The sequence below is a fragment of the Physella acuta genome, unplaced genomic scaffold, assembly GCF_028476545.2.
Source record: "Physella acuta isolate Inbredline_101_S28 unplaced genomic scaffold, ASM2847654v3 ptg000572l, whole genome shotgun sequence".
Lineage (NCBI taxonomy): Eukaryota > Metazoa > Mollusca > Gastropoda > Physidae > Physella > Physella acuta.
Window position 1 is genome coordinate 91702 of NW_026732091.1, and position 21191 is coordinate 112892.

The window sequence follows — 21191 nt, forward strand, 5'->3', positions numbered from 1 at the left end:
GTCAGAGAAATAAAAGAAGAGGACAGTATACTGTTGGGCATCATCAGTACGTTATCAGTTTAAAGTATAATTTAAAGAAATGACACACTAACAAATAATTAAGGCAATTTTGGAAAAAGACAACACAAAAACACAATTGACGGGAAAACTAGGAATTGGTGGAATCCAACTATGGAGCGAGGGTTGCATTTGTGTCTCAAATATAGGTCACCTAGGTATTTGTACACGTTGTAGGAACGTTATTGAGGTTAACGAAAGCGTTTGATAAAATATACAGAAGTTTGTGATATAACAATACACACACATAGTCAGGGGCGTAGCGAGGGAAAGGGGGGTGCGGAGCGCACCGGATGACACCATTTAGGGGGGTGACACCAAAGCAAAAAATAGCAAAATATATAGAGAAAAACCTGAGGAGGGGGGTGCAAATCGAAAATTTGAGGGGGGGGGGGGGGAAATCGAAAACATGAAAGTTTGTCCAAGGGGAAGGGTCGCTACGCCTTTGGGGGTCGACACCATTAAGTGCCGCACCGGGTGACACCCGACCTCGCTACGCCACTGCACATAGTAAACATCTGATTGCTCTCTCTTTAGTTAAAACAGGTTTTGACAACTAGTCACACAACAATATAAAGAGTTGTCTTAAAATAAATCTATGTTCTGATCTGGGCAAATGATAAACATGTGTACTTAAGGCAATCATTATACAATAGACGTAAATTAATAAATAACCTTTTTCTGAAGATATGAATGAATGAAAAATTAGGATTTATGTAATTAATTTTTATTGTGAAACTTAGGTCTTTGCCTTACTTTCATTCATTTATAAAATTAAAACAATTTAATAGAAAATTAAGTATGTTATGAATAAAAATAAATAAAAATTACTAAGCGCGTAATTAAAAAAAAATACTTTCATTAAATTACTTTACCTGCACGTTCTTATGAGAAATAAGGAAATCTGTAAATGTCTTTACAGCGTCCATCACGGCCAAAATCTACAATTAAATATTAAATTAACTTCTAAAGAACTGCTTTCTTTTTCGTTTTCTCTAATTAACATAACATTTCTTTTTAAACTGTATAACTCTGTTTAATATAAATTAAAAAAAAAACGGATCGTGCAATAATTACCAAAGCAAACTCTGCACTTTCATTACTACCGACCATCAACAGATTCATCATATCACGAATTAAAGACAAAGTAAAACCTGGTGCTGTTGTATCAAGAAGATTTTCATCTTTTAAGCATCTCGTTGTTATATCTGTAACGACAATGTATCAAGAAAGTGCTTCATTTTTTTTTACTTTTATTTGTTTCTTACTCTGATTTTGATCGTTTAACCATTGAGCTAAAATTATTTATTACGTTATAATCCATAAATTCTAATTTTGGTACGACTCTGAACGAAGTACTAGTGTAATTATAGGTGTTATTGTAGGGATAGAGATTGAAATATGGATATTTGTCTGTTTATAAATATGTTTGAGTTTCGGTTCCAGTCAAATATGTCATATGGCCACTTATAAATGCCTGAATGTAAAACTACTTCATGAACCAACACAAATTCATACATAAATTTAGCTCATAACTGCTATGCGACTACTTTAAACATTTTGAAAATGTTTTATTTTAGCCAGAGAATAAATGGTGCTTAAAAACGAGGTCAGATACTTGGGTTAGGGTTTGAGAATTTCTGTCTAGACAGGAACCATATTGACACGGGACATTTTGTCAGGAGTCCTGATGACAGAAGCCTATTTGTCGTGAGTCTAATTGACGGGGTCTGTTTGTTACGTCCCTTACATGTCCCTCGCTTGTGTGTAAGTGTTGTGTGCTTGAACGACAGGTAACCCCCCCCCCCCTTTAGTATGATTGTAGCCCTTGGTTGAGTGTGGTCACATGGAGCGAGAGGTGTTCACGTCAGGTGTGTCAGGTGACAGGTGTCAGAGCGTGTGTCAGTGTGTGAAGCAGTAAGTTGTAGTGTGGCTGTGGACGTGGAACGTGGTGTTGAGTAGTGTTATTTATGTTGTACACCCCATTTGATCTTTTATTATTTATTACTATATATATATATATATATATATATATATATATATATATATATATATATATATATATATTTATATTAAATATCTTATTATTATTATTATATTTATAGAAGGTTAGTGTTATCTACTGTTGTATACGTTGTATTTGTCTGTTGCTATATATACCCCTAGACAGAAGAACCCAACAGGGTCCATTTCTCACTGGCGTTTTGACGGATCGGCTATACGGGGCTATACGGGGCTATTTCGTCGGGGCCATTTTGATACTGAAACGTTACATCATAAATGTTGCATATAAAAGGGATACATTTGAAATTCAGATTTGCTGTCATCAATAAAACATTAGTTATTTTACCAAGTCAAATAAACCGGAATCTGTCTAGTGCTATATGTTTTTTACACAATATTCCATCTTCAACATAGTTACTTAATTAACTTAATTAACATACAAGTAGCAACACAGTCATTGACTTTACATACAAGTAGCAACATGCTAGTAACTTCTGCAAGGTTGTAGTGCGGGTCCTGAAAATACGGCTGTTCCATTTGTCAGTCATGTTACACACCTTTTACTTAATTAAGACTGCAAGCTGTAAAACTAAATTACCAGCATAGTTAAGATCTAAGAGTAGTGTAAAAAACTTCAGTTTATCTTCCGCATCTAGAGTAAAGTAAATTGTCATCAAACATCTCTGACACATGAAGAAATGTACCGCGTCAAAGTCTCTCATGTTAGAAAACTCCGACATAACATCAGAAACAAATTCTTGTAAATCATCATAGCTTGGTGTCTGTAGATAAAAACAACAACATTTTTAACATGGTTGTAGTTACATATGTGTAATATATTGTATCGAATTCTTTATCAAATACATGTAATTCAAGAGAGAGTTGTTAACGAATGAGATCGATAAATACGTCGTATATTTGAGTCTAAAAAGGCAAACTACTCAAGTGCAAATTACAGATCCCATGCAACTGATAATATTCAAATAAAAACGCCTCACGGTCGTTGTCTTACACCAATGTTAATAGCTACTGTTTAAACTCAGATTTCCCTATGATTGGATGTCTGGGAAAGAACTTACATATATGTTATGATAGATTCTAAATATTTATCATGGTGTCTCCACTTCTCCCCCCATCTTGCTACCCCACAGGTAACGGTACACACCTGGACCCGAGTCCAGCGGTATCGTAAGGCTGACCGGGCCTCGACCTCAGACTGCGGTCACGAGGGCGGAGCCTAAGTCATGTGACCTGTAGGGTAGGGACGCTACAGTCCGGTCACTCTACCTTCCATCCCCTCCTTCGGATGTACACGTTTTTGGTGCTAAGGCAATAGTCAGTATAACATTATACTTATGTTGGCGCTAAGGCACTTGTTTTCTACAGAGAAATTAACTTATGTTTTCGCAACGTGTGTAGAAGATTATGTGGCTTTATTTGAAGGTACCTGACACTTACTTTTATTAACTGCACTGTTATAAATTAATAAATAAGTATGAAATGGGTATAAAACAATGTATGAATGAAAAGAATATTTTTTAGTAATGTTTATATTAGGCCCTATGTCAGGCTAATGTATATGTATTATCTTTGTCACAATAGTAAAATTGTATGTGTGTGAAGTCTGAATGAATGTGTATATCACACAGATGTTCGGAAGTTTGTCAAATGTATTTTACAGCCGGCCAGCGTGGGGCTAAAGAGCCCTACAGAGGTCCGTGTGTGAGCAATGTGCCCACCAGGGGTGGAACTACAGTGCCGCCAGACCCCGCAATGCGGGGGAGGGTACGCCATTTAGGGGCTCACAGCCGATAAATAATCATAAGACAATACTTCTACAAAGCGTTCATGTTTTATATTCTTTTGGCAGACTAATAATTATTATAAAGAGGACCAATAGCGCAAATTAAAAATAATGATTTTCTCAAAACACACTAATGCACTTACACATATGATATGATGTAGTAATTTGGTTTAATTAAAAAAAAAATTCTAAACCCGAACAGGCCAGTAATGAGTATCCTATGTTTATATTTTGTGCTTGCATATAAATATATATATATATATATATATATATATATATATATATATATATATATATATATATATATATATATATATATATATATATATATATATATATATATATATATGTATGTAAGTATGTATATATATATATATATATATATATATATATATATATATATATATATATATATATATATATATATATATATATATAATGGGGGGAGGGGCTAAAAAATTTTTGCGGGTGGCCCTTTTTTTCTAGTTCCGCCACTGGTGCCCACGCCGCCCTGATGACGAGTCACCATTTTAGGCTAATCTAACTTTGCTCCTTTATATATTACTCTATGTTAACCTTCATGTATTAAAATCTAAATAAGTGTTTAACCTTTGCAATGTGTTAATTATTGACTTGTATTGTTACACACTTTTCACTGAACCAAGTATTGGCAACCAGTCAATAATAAAAACATTACATTAATAAAACGCATTATTACGTATTAAGGGACCACTTGTCTAACGAGACAAACGATAGGCCAAACAAGCAATTGTGTAGCTGCGACTACATATATATACATATATATATATGCAAAGTTAACTTGACGCGGGTGTAAATAACACTTCCATATAGGGTGCAATACGATCTGAACAAGAGACCAAATCAAACATTAAGACCGCCTAGACTGGGAATAATAATCACATTCTAATTAAACAACAATGAGACACAGGTAAAATACATCATTGATTCAATGATAATGAAGGGGCGGCTTAAGCGGCCGAGATTCATCATGAAGAACAACGAATGCCACGCGGCTACTGTATGACATAATCTTCAAATGACCATTATGAACCTTGATTCATGACAGGTAATGTTTAAAATATTAAAGCAGACACTTTTAATAAAAATTTAAGAACATGAATCGAAAGCTTAAAGTCAAAACTACAAAATGTTAAAAAAGTTACATTGAACTATTTACAGGACGAGAACCAGAACAACAACCACAAACTAGATACAACACACACACACAATATATCGGTCTACAGTAATTATGAACCTTAAACACTGAGGGAATAAAATCCGACTCTTTAAAATTTCAGGAGAATACCTGACCAACAGAATAATTGTGTGAGATCAATTATGGTATTCTATGATTTCGGGTGATCTCGCTCACTGACGTTGATATAAAGGGGTACGTACGGTTTGAGCGGTGTGCCTCGATAATAAATTTAAGCTGTTACTATATCATTTCGTTTGTGGATTACCCATGTACTTTGTTGGCGTCCTGTGTTATTCAAGTAGTTCAATGTACTGAACTATTTCAACTATTAAGATCTTATTCATTGTTTCAACCTGAATGGACTATATTTGTTGTAAATAAAATGACAAGTTAAGCTAGAAAATATACTGTTACATTTCTATAACGAACCCACAAACACATTGACGGGGGGAATAACAGGGAAATAACAGATACGGGGTAATACGTCATGGTTATTGTTGGAAGGGGCAAATACTTAGGTGGAAAGAATTGACAGGGGTATCATGTCGTGTTTGCTTGGCGTCCCTGCTGGGACATAGGCCGCTGACAAGAGCTTTCCAGACGTTTCTGTCCAGGGCTAGTCTCTTCAACTGTGCCCAGGTGTATCCAATCTTCTTGGTGTCTTCTTCCATGTCACGTCTCCAGGTCTTTCTTGATCTGCCCCTCTTCCTCCTGCCCTGTGAATTCCAGGTGAGGGCCTGTCTTGTTATGCTGGATACAGGCTTCCTGAGTGTGTGGTCAATCCATTTCCATTTTCTCTGGAGGATCTCTACTTCAACTGGCAGTTGATTTTTCCGTTGCCATAGAACATCATTTCTGATGGTTTTAGGCCAGCGAATTCGCAGGATCTTTCTAAGGCATACGTTTATAAATGATTGTATTTTCTTCTTATTTATAGCAGTTATTCTCCATGTCTCGGCTCCATAGAGTAAAACATGTTTTACTAGTGTGTTGAAGATCCGGATTTTTATTCCAAGTGTTAAATCTCCCGAACCCCAAACGTTTTTTAGTTGGTTGAAGACTGCTCTTGCTATACCCGTCCTTATTTGTATGTCTGCTTGTGTCCCACCCTGCTTATCAACAATACTTTCAAGGTAGGTGAATCCATCCACTTTTGATGCATTGACTTTGAGAACTTTACTTTTCCCTCTGTGGATGTTCAGGCCCATGCATGTAGAAAAATTAGCAACACTGTTGGTTTTATCCTGCATTTGCTGTTGTGTGTGAGAAAGGAGGGCCAGGTCGTCAGCAAAGTCCAGGTCATCCAGCTGGCTCCACAGTGTCCACTGTATACCGTTCCGCGATTTCTCTGTTAACATCTTCATAATCCAGTCTATGGCCAGCAGGAACAGGAATAGTGAAAGTAGGCAACCCTGCCTTACTCCAGTCCGTACTGGGAAGGCCTCTATAGTCTGTTAGCCATGCACTACTCTACACTTGAGACGTTCATATGAAGACATAATAATGTTGACTATTTTCTGTGGCACCCCGTAGTGTCTCAACAATTTCCACATTGACTGCCTATCCAGGCTATCTAAGGCCTTCTCGTAGTCTATGAAATTAGTATAGAGAGATGAGTTCCACTCTTGGGTCTGTTCAATGATGATGCGCAGGGTAGCAATTTGGTCTATGCATGACCTTTCCTTCCTTAAGCCCGCCTGTTGATCTCGAAGCTGGGGGTCTATCGCTACCTTCATTCTGTTTAATAATATTCTGTTGAAGACTTTGCCTGGGATGGACAAAAGTGTTATCCCTCTTTAGCTAGAGCATGCGCTAAATCGCCTTTCTTTGGAAGCTTTATGAGTAGTCCTTCCTTCCACTCCTCTGGTATTTGTTCATCTTCCCAGATTTTCTTGAAGACTGTGTGTAGCAGTGTGGTGCTAGTTTCTATATCTGCTGTCAGTGCTTCTGCCGGTATATCATCTATTCCTGGAGCCGAACGCCCCCCACGATCAAGCTGGGTACCAGGCGGTAGGACTTCCGCGTCTAGTGGGGGGGGGGGGGGGGGAGGAAAGCCCGGTAAGAGCCGACGGAGAAGCGACCGACGTGTAGCAATTACACCGACAATAAACGACTTGCTACTACCACCATGTGTCGGAGTTTGCTACACTGCGACCTGCCTGGCTAATGGCAGTCAAACTTCTGAGCCGGTTTTCGTATATATATATATATATATATATATATATATATATATATATATATATATATATATATATATATATATAGAGAGAGAGAGAGAGAGAGAGAGAGAGAGAGAGAGAGAGAGAGATAGAGAGAGAGAGAGTTTAAATTTGTGGGTTACTTTTATGTTTTGGTTGCGTATTTAACTTAAGTCAATTTGTTAGACGCTGCTTTGAAAAAATAGTTTTACAAACATTTGTGAACATTGTAACATCACAATATAAATGACTATTATAATGTATCATAAAGTGAAATCAAATGAGAAATATAAAATGAGTAATATGACAAACATGATTGGCACTTTACTGTCAATATCCTAAATTAGATTTAGTTGCCGTTCAGAAGGCAATATGGACTAGAAATACATAAAATATAATAGTTAATGTAATATTAGACCTACACAGAATATAACATGGGTTGTACTACAGTGTTCTCCAAGTCTATATTATACTTAAAGTCTGTATTACAATGGTAACTCTGTTTTAATGTTATTCTACCACCCAGGGTAGAATTGAAAAAAAATTAGAAATTTAGAAACTTGTCCTTTCGCGGCTTTTTAAGGATACAAAATATACATGTTTTCGACTAAAAACAATTTTGCTCATCAAAGTTTTTTTTTAGTTCAGTACTAATACATTTTATCCATCTAACCCGAGCATTCCGAACTTCTACAGCCCACGGATATCCTTTTATTTGGATGTGAAACAGGGTACACCGCGGCAAATGTTTACACTACTACGCCGACAGCGGCTATTTTCTCTGTGATCCAAAAAAGGAAACGCACAGTGTCTTTTAGTTTTTAACGCACTTCTTTTCTCAACTTTGCATGTTTACTAAAAATAAAACATTCAAATCGCTAAGGCTTTGGAATCCTTTTTTATACAAGACTGAAACATTCCATTTAGCATCATACCTTCTACAAAACAAAGTTTTTACATTACTTTCACTACAATACTTTAGACAATATTGATATTTATGTAGCACCACCCACTAATTTTTGTACATAAATGTACGTAAAAATTTGTATTAGAAATTGAGTACGAGCTATCGCAATAAATATACAGAGACATGTATAGCTTTGATTTAGAAATCTAAATCTTTTATCATCTTTTAAAAATCTTCTACGAAAACAAAGTCATTAGAGGTTTTAAGTTTTTAAAAGGTGTTATTTTTCACACCTTTTCGCGGTTTCCATGGCAACCAGTACTGTTATTATCGGCTATATATTATTTTTGTGTTATTTTTTTTAATCCTTGCTGTCTATCCTTAAGAACAGAAAATAATAATATGTAGATTATTTAAAACGACGCATAATTAATTAGTTTTGAGTAGAAAAATGTATTTATCAAAGTCTTAGAGAGACTAGCCAAGACCCGACTTGCCTTAAAGGCAAAACATATTTTCACTCTGAATCCAGACACGCAATCTGAATATCAGTATAACTGATATCTAATTCTCAATTTAAAATTTCCCATACAACAAACCAGTTGTCAAATAGCTCATTGACACACATGAACCTAACAACAAATCCACTATTTATGGTGCCATAATAGAGCATGTAATTTCTGTCGGTTGTTTTTATTTTTTAAATCGATTTTTAACATGTATTTTGTGTTCATGAGTTATATATATAGAATAAAAACTACATACCTGTTCATTGTGAGTGAGAACAACAATCTTTACATAACAATCGATGGACCTGTTTTATAAAACAATATATATAGACATAGTAAATGCAATATGATTAAACTGACTACTTATATGTTTCTGTGTTTGTTTCTTTTTTTTAAATCGATATGCTGAAAAACTATTTAGGTACTTGATTGGCATTATGTGAAAAGAGGGATGTAGTGGTATAATGTCATTACGACCCTGATCATGAAGGTAATATTGATCATGATCCTTCTCGAGATTGGCTTAAATTTGATGTCGACAGTGGAGTAAAATCAAGCTTGATCTTTTTGTTGGACAATAGATAATAAGTTTATGATCAGATGGTGATATAGTGATATTGTTAAGGAAAATGTCCTGTTCCCAGATTGAATACGGTTGCTTGTCAGGATGAACGGGTTGATCTCGTGGTATTTGTGAATTGATACATTTATAGTAGACCCAATTGACAGTAGGATTAAAGGTTTGTTTGTCTGTCTGTACCTTATTTGTGAGAAAATATGCATATTTTTAATTCTGTCTTTAAAGTGTAGTAAAATTTATGTAGGCGATGTATTTAATTTTTAATTTAAAGTATTTTGCATATTTAATTTTTGAGACTTTATTTAATAGTAAATTATAATTTAAATGTAGCTTTACAATTGAAAATGTCCAGACATCTTACTTTAAACAATACACATTACTTACTTCTTAAAATTCTTGAATTCTATATTGTATAGTTCACCGACTGTTGAGTCGCTCAGTTGTGTTTTGGTGTCATTTTGTAGATCTTGTTTTAATGCTAGGTATTTGATACGACATATGACTTATTAATATATTTCTATTCAGAATACACATTTACATTTTGAAATTATAATCTCCACATTTAAATACCAAACTATACTGTTAGCTTGATGATAAGCAAATCGTTATAAACAATAGTATTTTCTCTTGTATCTGTCTAAAATGATCCTAACCTTGTCCAATAATTTATATATGCAATCGTTTAAGTTTGGACATCGCCGTTAACACTCCAGATAGTATACGTACACGTTTATGACACAAAATGTATAAGTCATCATGACATTGAGAAGTGGGACATGCAAAAGAAGAACTGGGACAGTCATGTCATTTTTTTAAAAACAATAAGGGGTTTGTAGTTTCAATAAATACAATGTAGGATAAATATTTGACTGTAAAAATGAAATTATTTCATTAAAGTAACAACTTAATATGATATACTAAAGGGCTTGAGTGTGTAATGTACATCTTGTCTCACTTCTTACCAAAGCTAGTTTGTGGCATAGTATTTGTTATAAATCTTAGTTGTTAATAAGCACTAAACGTACACGAATAATGCAATTACATAATTAAAGAACGTACTCTAATAAAAAGATAGGAAAGATAACATAAATGTTCACCGTGTTTAAAGGATTGTGAAGATACAAAAAAATGTTTAGGCACTTCTCTATACAGATCAAACTAACAATTAGCTGAAGTTGGAAATAAGTTATTAAAAGAGATGTGTCTTTAGTTTCATGTTATTGCGGATACATCAACATTTTGCTGCACAGATTCCGAAATTAAGAAGAGTCCCAATTCTCCATGGTCCCGCTACTCTACCTCATATATCCACTAGCTCTTACCCGTGCTTCGCTACGGTATGATGATCCGGAATAAAAGTATTAAATGATAGAAGATAATCGTACTTTATATAAAACAGCTACACGTTTGAAATTCTTGTGAAATAAACATTTATTTCTCAATAGTAGAAATTAACTCTTTTTATACCAGAGGCGTTTCCACCTCCTGACCTCATTATTTCCGTGACCCAATTTTTTTTATACAGCCCTCACCTACTTAAACAATTATAGCTCCTATGTTTTTCTAACCAGATTTATGTATTAAACATCAAAATGAACAGAAATGAAATTTCAATAGTAGTAAATGAAGATAATTGTGAGTTATGTTAAAGAATGTAGGTTTTTTTACATGTTAAATGACTTGTTAAAGAAACAAACACTATCGGTGTCGAGCCGTACCTTGCGGCTCGCGGACCTACGGTGAAGCTGGCCCAAGCCGCATGTCGCGGCTCACGGGGAAGTTTTAGAGAAAGCACACCAACACACACGGTACCATAACCCCCAAACCAAACCACAGACCATCAACAGTGATGTACATGGCGATATATCTTTAAATATCCGGGTTAAGAGAAACCTAAATGCATTAAACACTATAGAGATTATACATTTGATTCAATAATACGGTATTGTTTACAGATTTGCATCAAACTGTTACATTCTCATATAGACATAACCGAAAACTTTAAGGTGCTGAGCATGTTCGTATGCAATTTGGTCTACATTGTGTATGCGTGTAATGTATGTGGGTGGTTGACTGAGGGTTTCAATGTCTATGTAGTAGAGTAAAAGTAAAGTTCATTTAAATAACTGACGTTCTTTGGGGCAAGTGAAGTGATACCTAACACACAATAGGGAAATTCATCGCAACTAGGCATAGTGCTAAAGACACTATCTCTTTAAATACTTAACTGATAGATTCAGTTGAAATGCACTTTATTTAAAGGATTGCAAGACAATTATATATATATATATATATATATTAAATATATATATATATATATATATATATATATATATATATATATATATATATATATATATATATATATATATATATATATATATATATATATATATATATATATATATATATATATATAATTCTCTTCTTCGAGCCGTTAGAAAACAAGCTGCAAACGCTCTCCCTACCTCCCCACCCCTACATGGTTTTAGTGAGCTGTGTTCACTCTAAATGTTTACAAGCAGAGCCAACGATTTTAAACGTAGGGGGGGGAAGGAGGGGGGGGAGGGAAGGAAGGGGGGGGGTTATGGTCCTTAACGAGCTACTTATAGTGTTTTAAAGAAATATTTTCAGTGTCAGCGTTGGTGCTGTCGAATTCACAAATTATGAATTATTGAAAATTAGAAACAACTAAATAGCGGCGTATGTTATGCCGCGGGCCGGCTCGTATATATATAAAGGAATATGTTTGATCACATGAGAAGTAAATGCGTGTCGCGCTTCTCTTATTGATAACAAACACACGTTTTAAAAATATGTTAAATGTACTGCTTACCTTGTAAAATTAATTCACAAAAACGTTTTAACTGGAATTTAAAATTCAGTGCACTACAATTTTCGTTGACAAAAATAGAAATTTGTTCCATTGTATTATAGAGTTCGTTTTCAAAAGCTTGAAATAATATATCTAATAAATAAATTGCGATAATATTATTTCTATTAAATGGTATTGGACTTAAATCGCTTGATTTTTCATTTTCTTGCATTAGAAGAACTTCTTTTAGCAATAATGGTAAAACGTTATCATGACCTTTTATTGAAGCAAGCATTAAAGCATCCCGTCCATCTGTATCCACTCTTTTAAAATCAGCACCGCTGTTGATAAGCAACTTTACTACTTTTTCATGTCCTTTTTTTGATGCGCGCATTAAAGCATCCCGTCCATCTGTATCCACTCTTTTAAAATCAGCACCGCTGTTGATAAGCAACTCTACTACTTTTTCATGTCCTTTTATTGAAGCAAGCATTAAAGCATCCTGCCCATATATATCCACTCTTTTAAAATCAGCACCGCTGTTGATAAGCAACTCTACTACTTTTTCTTGTCCTTTTTTTGATGCGCGCATTAGAGCATCCCGTCCATCTGTATCCACACGATTAATATGAGCTCCGCCGTTGATAAGTAACTCTAATATTTTGTCATTTCCATTTCTTGATGCAATCATTAAAGCATTCCATCCATCTTTATCCACACGTTTAATATCAGCTCCGCCGTTGATAAGTAACTCAACTATTTTGTCATTTCCATTTCTTAAAGCAATCATTAAAGCATCCGATCCCCTATTGGTTACATGATTTATCTCAACTCCGGCGGTGAAAAGTAACTCTACTACTTTGTCATGTCTCATCCGTAAAGCGAGCATTAAAGAATCCCATCCACCTTTATCCACACGATTAATATCAGCTCCGCTGTTGATAAGTAACTCTACTACTTTTTCATGTCCATTGTTTGATGCAATCATTAAAGCATCCCGTCCATCTCTATTCACTCTTTTAAAATCAGCACCGCTGTTGATAAGCAACTCTACTACTTTTTCATGTCCTTTTTTTGATGCGCGCATTAAAGCATCCCTTCCATCTGTATCCACACGATTAATATGAGCTCCGCTGTTGATAAGCAACTCTACTACTTTTTCATGTCCTTTTTTTGATGCAATCATTAAAGCATCCTGTCCATCTGATTTAACTCGTTGAATATCAGCCCCGGCGGTTATAAGTAACTCTACTAGTTTGTCATGTCCATATTGTGAAGCAAGCATTAAAGCATCCTGTCCATCTATATCCACTTTTTTAAAATCAGCTCCGCCGTTGATAAGTAACTCTACTAATTTGTCATTTCCATTTCTTGATGCAATCATTAAAGCATCCGATCCCCTATTGGTTACATGATTTATCTCAACTCCGGCGGTGAAAAGTAACTCTACTATTTTGTCATGTCTCATCTGTAAAGCAAGAATTAAAGCATCCCATCCATACTTATCCACACGATTAATATCAGCTCCGCCGTTCACAAGTAACTCTATTATTTTGTCATGTCCAGATTGTGAAGCAAGCATTAAAGCATCCTGCCCACCTATATCCACTCTTTTAAAATCAGCACCGCTGTTGATAAGCAACTCTACTACTTTTTCATGTCCTTTTTGTGATGCACGCATTAAAGCATCCCGCCCATATGTATCCACTCTTTTAAAATTAGCCCCGCTGTTGATAAGCAACTTTACTACTTTTTCATGTCCTTTGTCTGATGCATACATTAAAGCATCCCATCCATCATTATCCACTCTTTTAAAATTAGCCCCGCTGTTGATAAGCAACTCTACTACTTTTTCATGTCCTTTGTTTGATGCACGCATTAAAGCATCCTGCCCATATGTATCCACTCTTTTAAAATTAGCCCCGCTGTTGATAAGCAACTTTACTACTTTTTCATGTCCTTTGTCTGATGCATACATTAAAGCATCCCATCCATCATTATCCACTCTTTTAAAATTAGCCCCGCTGTTGATAAGCAACTCTACTACTTTTTCATGTCCTTTTTTTGATGCACGCATTAAAGCATCCTGCCCATCTTTATCCACTCTTTTAAAATCAGCACCGCTGTTGATAAGCAACTCTACTACTTTTTCATGTCCTTTGTTTGATGCACGCATTAAAGCATCCTGCCCATCTGTATCCACGCGTTTAATATCAGCTCCGCTAGTGATAAGTAGCTTTACTACTTTGTCGTGTGAATTACGTGATGCAATCATTAAAGCATCCCATCCTTCGTTATTTACATGATTAATATCAGCTCCACCGCTGATAAGTAACTCCACTATTTTATCATCTCCATTTTTTGAAGCAAGCAGAAACGCTTTACCTTCATCTTCATCTGCACGATTAATATCGGTTTTGCTGGTGATAAGCAAATCTGCATTATTAGTATCATGTCCAACACTTGATGCCATAGTTGAAGTGTTTAATTCACCTCTAATCATAATATTAACATTCACTCCTTTTTGAATAAGCTATCCTATAATTGTATCATTATCATAATGCGTTGAAAGAATTTTAAAAACAGTGATGGACCGTGCCGAATGCTTCTATAAGCAAGCTGGTCTTTTTTTATCTTCAGTTTATGATGCAAGAGAGTATTATAATTTTCCAAATAGCCGTTGAAACACCATAACACTGAGTTTTTTCTTTAGAACTATTTATTGATACCTAAGCATTGAGCTAAGCATGATTACTTACTAATTGCTATTATTAATAATGCAGTTTCATATTAGCACCAGCTCTTTGTCGATCTTTTATTGTTGTATTTTTATAGGCTGAATTTATTATTACACTTTATTAAAATTTCGACGTGTTTGTATTTCGAAATACAATCATTAATTCATCCTCTTTGAGTTTGATTTTCTTAAATAAAATATTTGTTTTAGCATTGTTTCCTAAATGTTATTAGATTAGTTTCAAATCTCTTAGCCGATATCAAACGTTCCTGTGGTTTACCATACTTTTAGCAGCAAACAGATCCTTATTAATTCATTTAATTTGGCAACATAGTTCATCAAAAGATAGACTTTTAATTTTAGGAAAAAAGAAATGTATTTGCATAGCTTGTCTTGGCATTTGTATTAATTTCATGTTAGACGTCGTAAGCACAATTTTTGTACTTTTTATTGCGCACTTTGTTATGTTGCGTTAGTATCACCTTAATTCAGTTTCTTCATTATCAAAGAACATATATTTTTATTTCGTACAAAGTTGTTTTACACATTGTGTCGTCTTTTAAAAGAATGTCGTTGCTATGGACTTGACTTATTAACAAGCGAAGCCTTAGTTTTGAATTCATTTGATGAGTTCACCTGAAAAAAAAAATCTTTATCACATCTCGATTCCCAATGCTTTAAGTTGCATAGCTCAATATGTAAACAATTCCTTAAAGCCAACATAAAAAAATGAATCCTTTAAGTTACCAGTCGTGTTCACTATCGTCGGCCACGACGACCCATTACAATACTCGTACATGTTGTAAAACGTATGTGTTTTAAAGAATTAAAGAAAGCAGGGATGTATTAGGAGGTTACAAACTCAACAGCAGAGAACCGGACAAAAAGGGAAATTATAGTTGAGGCACTAGGATACTCAAGGACTAAAGATAGTTAAGTAAGAAGGTACTTGATATAAAATGACATAAATAATTTAATGTTAGAAATTTGAAACATAATGATACATTCTAGCAAAATTTAACTTTTGAAAATGTAGATAATTAGTTTTAAAACAAACACAATATAACGTGGAGAAATGTGTCCTTGTGTAGAACACGTTAAACATGACTCCAATTAATCTTACAAAAAGTTAATAGCAAGAAATGTACACAAATACTAAATTCAAATTTAAGAGTATGTAGGAGTGTTTTAAATGGATGTTGATGATGGTAACACGATGAGTATAGCAAACAATACTTATGGTAGCTTGCTGATAAACACACACACACATATATACATGTACACGCGCACGCATGAACTCTCGCATACACACGAATACTATGTGTTATGCATGTCTACTTGTATGATTTCGAATGGTTTTCAATTTGAAATTACTAGTATAATATATATTCTCCAGAGAGAGCGATTATGACACTAGTTTATTGATAGGCAATGATATGTAATAAAAGTCAGAGATAAATTAATCGCAGGAAAACGACCACGGGTTTAATTATATATTTTTAACGTTCTGTAAATGGCTATCAACAATTAACGCAAAATGAATCAACGTAAATATAAATGACAATTATAAGCTACTTAGCTAACATAAAAGACAACACAAATAATCACATTACTATATAATGTATGTATGATACATACTCTCTCTTAACTACATCCGCTGTTCCCTATAGTATTCTAAGTATCGTATGGATATATAACGGTCAACTGTCTTTGTTATTTCCTTCCCAATGCATGGCGTAATTGGTCATTTGTATTGTCAGCCCAGCAAGGGTCATCGCTATAAATCTACGACTAAACTAAGTGTGTGTGTCCCATATGTACCTCGTGATAGTGTACATGATGTGTTGGTGACTCGATATATTACAAGTACCGCGAAGTCATATTCAGTGTCAGACGCTTCATGTATCTTTAACATATGACAACAATCTACAAGAACTAAAAACACAACCGTGTGCTCGTTAACAAAACAATTGTTTTACTCCACTTTGCCTAGTTTCACCTTGACCCTATTTCCCCAATTCTCATGTTAAGAACAATAACGGAGAGGGGGCGGTACTTAAACCATTAAAACTACGTTACACTCTAGCCTGTACATGGGGTGGCGCTATTAAGTGGGTCAACTGTAAATAAACTATACCAAATTGTGTTTAGTAAGTGAACTTAAAAAAACTACGTTTGGAGCAATTATTGAACAGATAAGTAAATGTGCAAACCAAAACAAAGTGCAGTCAAATTACGCGGAAGTGATCTCCTATACACGTACTAGTATATTCCTTATAAAACAGTAGGGGGAGGATTGCTACAAATAAAAACATGATTTATTCAACATACATTTCTACATACTAGCATTTTAATTATGTTCAGTTGTGTTTATTTAGTACACATTTCTTGTAATCGTGAGTCAAATGGAGACTACTTACATATAATACTTTTTATGAATGAAGATTTAGATGTAAGATACATACATGTTTTATCCCAGTGACGTTGACTGCATACAGGCGTACATTGACCTATTTGACAACTGTACTAAAGCATGGAGGAGAGGAGTATCGGTTAGGTTGCTGGGTGAAACGGTTGCATCTGGCTTAAACTTATTAAAAGCTGTTCGTGACTTTAGCTGTCGTCCTTGTATTAGATAGACGTGTACTGGGTCAGTTGCAACGGTTGGTTGATTTAGGGTCGCGTTCAGACTAGGTTTGGAAAAAAACGCTTAAAACGCTAAACAATGTAAGGAATATCATAGTTGACCAAAGCTTTTATTGAAATATATGTGTGTTAAGTTTCTTATTTTCAGTGCATTTAAAAGCTTGTTATCTGTTATTATAAAGGTTATTATATTTATTATACTTTCCTTTTTTCGTAACTCGTTCTAAATAAATGCCTACACATTTTACACACTACAGAGAAGATAATTTGAATATAGCTAAATACGAAAGAATATATACATTAATGTTAAAAAATAAATACAGTAATCCAACAAATCACCCACCCCCCTCCTCGTTTAAAACAATAAACGTAATATTCTACTTTATCAATAAATACGTTTGTATAATTTAAGTTCTTAAACTAATGAAAATAACAACACACCATATTAGATGATGGGTCTAGGGCAGAAGGAAAACCCCGACACAGTCGACTACACATGTTCACAAGAGACTACGACACTCAATTAACTTGCGTGTATTTGTAGAGACAAGTGGTCTATAGACTCCAGGTTTTGAATACAGCAGTATGTTTTTAAACGTTCTATAATACAATGCTTGGGGATATAAGTCATTTAGTTACGCTGACATTTTGTTGTGCAAATCATATATAAACACGTTTTTTTTTTACTTTCTCGTATTTACGAAGTATAGAAAAAGTCTTGTAATCGTGCAAAAAAAAATCGAGTTTTTTGGAAATCTCGACGTTTTACACCTTACTGATACGGAAAAACATAATTTTGCAATCTGGTCCGTATGTCTGTGTGTATGTGTGTGTCTATGTGTCTGTAAACACGATAGCTTGAGTACCGTTACAGCTAGGTTGATGAAATTTCATATATAAGTATTTTATCAAAAGCGTATAAACGTTTGAGCAATTTCCGATACCCGGAAGTGGTTCTTTTTTACTTTGAATTTTTCAAAAGCCTATAACTTGAGTACTATTTTAGATAGATAAATAAAATTTCACATGTAAGTAAAAGAACTAATTCTCTACCTGTTATAACTGCTGTGTTCTATATGTGTACCACAGCTATGCAGTGAGAGGGTACAACTACCTGATCCAATACCATCTTTCCATATCACTACCATTTGATTATGTTTAGCCATGTTATAGTATATCTTGAGACACGACGACATCAACGCTTACGAATGATTTGACAGAATGACATCGGTTACTAACTCAATTTATTGCACAATAAGAAATGAATATCGGACAGCTTGGACAACCGATACTACAACTAGACAACCTAACTCTAACATAACACGGACAAGACTAACTTCAATCTTCTTCTCCGGCAACAACGGAACTCACACTAAAACGTCACTTTCTTGCGTACAGCGTCACACACTCACTCGTTCAATATACGGCCGCACCATCAATCATGCGCACCCATTGCCCTAGTCAAACATGCATCATAACATTACCCCCCTCTCCCTTTAAGCTAATCACATTAGCTTTATTTATTAATTCAATAATACAACATTCTGTTTTACCTAACAATGGCAACTATGGTAGCATTCACACATAGACCTTAAAGACTAGACAATTTTAACTAATTCTTGAAGTTCCAGTTCAGTTCATGTCTCCGCGCGCACAAACATATTTTGACGATTCTGCAAAGTATACATCTCAGATCACCAGTTGGATACACATCCTACAATCACACTTCACGTAAAGGCCAGGATTCCATTTAATGTCAACCCAAACATCACCTCAGTTGTACTGAAAAGAAATTATTTCTAACGGAAAACAACATGTCGCTACTACTCGGTTATCATTATCTAACATAGTCTCTCTAACCTAATGTATTAGACTTAATCTAATGTAGTACCTCTTCTGTTAATTACGATACATTATTTATACAATAAATCACATTTCACGTGTTAATTTAGTGCTAAGTAATTAAGTAACCACATCAAATTTCATAAATCACTTTATCACCTGCATATATTCATCTCCTGTTACAATGACATGTACCAATAATAATTCTTAACATCTTCAGTAACCAAATAAGATATCACATAGAGGAATATTTTCCCTAGAACCCTTAAATCCATGTCCAGGTACTCGGTACATCCTCGAGCTACCCACAAAAAAAAATCTGACTGCATCATCAGTCTTGAAATCAACTAACTACCGATGGAGCAACCGACCAACTAACTATACCCCTGCTGGCCGGGTGACGACACCAAATTATCATTAACCAACATTATCCTAATCTACTGGGTTCCTTACGCTAAGAAAACAAACCTCATAGGATAACATATCATCACATATACATTGAAGATCATCTCATTATCTATAATATAAGCAGGCTGTGTCTGTCCGTCATCGCTATAGATTTTGGGACTATAAAAGTAAACTACGCACCATGTTGTGCTTTCAGTGCACCGCAGTGTCTTATTATAAGTAGAAGAGTTGGGTTTGTTTATATAACGGCATAGAGCTATTTTATAATTTCCACTGTTTGTACAATTTTGCATAACGTAAAGAGAATATTAAATAGACGCACATTGCTAAAACATATTAAAAGGATCAATGTCAAGTATCGTTTTCGTTAATATTCCCAGAAAAAGTGGATACATATTAATAACATAATAACAGTACGGTAGAAAAATCTAATTAAACTGCTTAGTAATTTTGCCAATGGAGGTAATTGAACTCACGCTAAAAATGTGAATGCAAAAACTGCAAGACGGAATAATTGTTGGAATAATATAATTAGCAAAATGTGAATGCAAATTATGCAGACGTGTAAGAGTACATTATTGTTAGAATATTATAATTAGCATTGATTGATAAAAGGCTATCTTTTATTTATTTTATTCACTGAATGTACTGTTTACTAATTATAATTTTTAATCAACTATTCCGCACCATTATATACATTGGGTGCGCAATGGTTTTAGTTATGAAACTCAATTGTAAATTTTTAAAATTAAAATACTGGGAAAAAAATGCGTGAATTGATAAAGTGATATATGGTAGGTAAACACGGATATTTTAAATATTGCCTATTTTTTTATTGTATATTATTTACTATTATTCTATCTTTCGGTTTGCGGACAAGCTGGCGTTTTATAAGAGAGGCGTAGCTAGGGGGGGGGGGGGGGTTGGAAATCGAAAGTTTTAGGGAGGGGGAGGGGGGTAGGGTGCAAATCGAAAGTTTGAGGGGCTGCAAATCAAAAGTTTGAACGGGGGGAATTTCAAATCAAAAGTGGTGCAAATCGAAAGTCTGAGGGAAATGCAAATCAAAAGTTTAAGGGGATGGGTGGAAATTGAAATTTTGAGGGGAGGGGGTGCAAATCGTAAGTTTGAGGGAGGGTCAAATCGAAAGTTTGTCCCCGGGCGCCGGAAAGGGTCGCAACGCCTCTGTTTTGTAGTCATTCACTGTGTCAGACGCGTCCGCCGGGACTCGGAAAGGGCGCGATTTGGCGCTACGGGCTAGACTGTGAGCAATATGCCTTTATGATTGCATTTAAATTGTGTTTATGTTATGAGTGTTGTGTTCGTTTTTTCGTTTTTTCGTTTTTTTGCGTTCGTTCGTTTGTGTTGTGTTTAGTTTTGTTCTGTTACAAAGTTGGTATATTTAAAAATGATTTACCGTGGCGGAGCACGGGATACAGCTAGTGACTAATATAACAAATCAAATCCA

The 21191-nt window shown here is 34.8% G+C and overlaps 2 protein-coding genes across 2 annotated transcripts in view; both read right to left on the reverse strand.

Moving 5' to 3' along the window:
- The window catches only part of LOC131946833 (uncharacterized), an 82356-nt gene extending 68771 nt beyond the window's left edge, over window positions 1–13585 (reverse strand). The window contains exons 1-2 of the mRNA XM_059307803.1: window positions 12115–13585; window positions 9663–9756 (exon numbers count right to left, since the gene is read on the reverse strand). Coding sequence (XP_059163786.1) covers window positions 9663–9756; window positions 12115–13561 — 1541 coding nt within the window. The 5' untranslated portion in view covers window positions 13562–13585. The remainder of the gene's footprint in view (window positions 1–9662; window positions 9757–12114) is intronic.
- Window positions 13586–13626: 41 nt separating this feature from the next.
- The window catches only part of LOC131946838 (ankyrin repeat domain-containing protein 50-like), a 162531-nt gene continuing 154966 nt past the window's right edge, over window positions 13627–21191 (reverse strand). The window contains exons 3-4 of the mRNA XM_059307810.1: window positions 13745–15466; window positions 13627–13638 (exon numbers count right to left, since the gene is read on the reverse strand). Of these exons, the coding sequence (XP_059163793.1) occupies window positions 13627–13638; window positions 13745–14596 (864 nt within the window). The 5' untranslated portion in view covers window positions 14597–15466. The remainder of the gene's footprint in view (window positions 13639–13744; window positions 15467–21191) is intronic.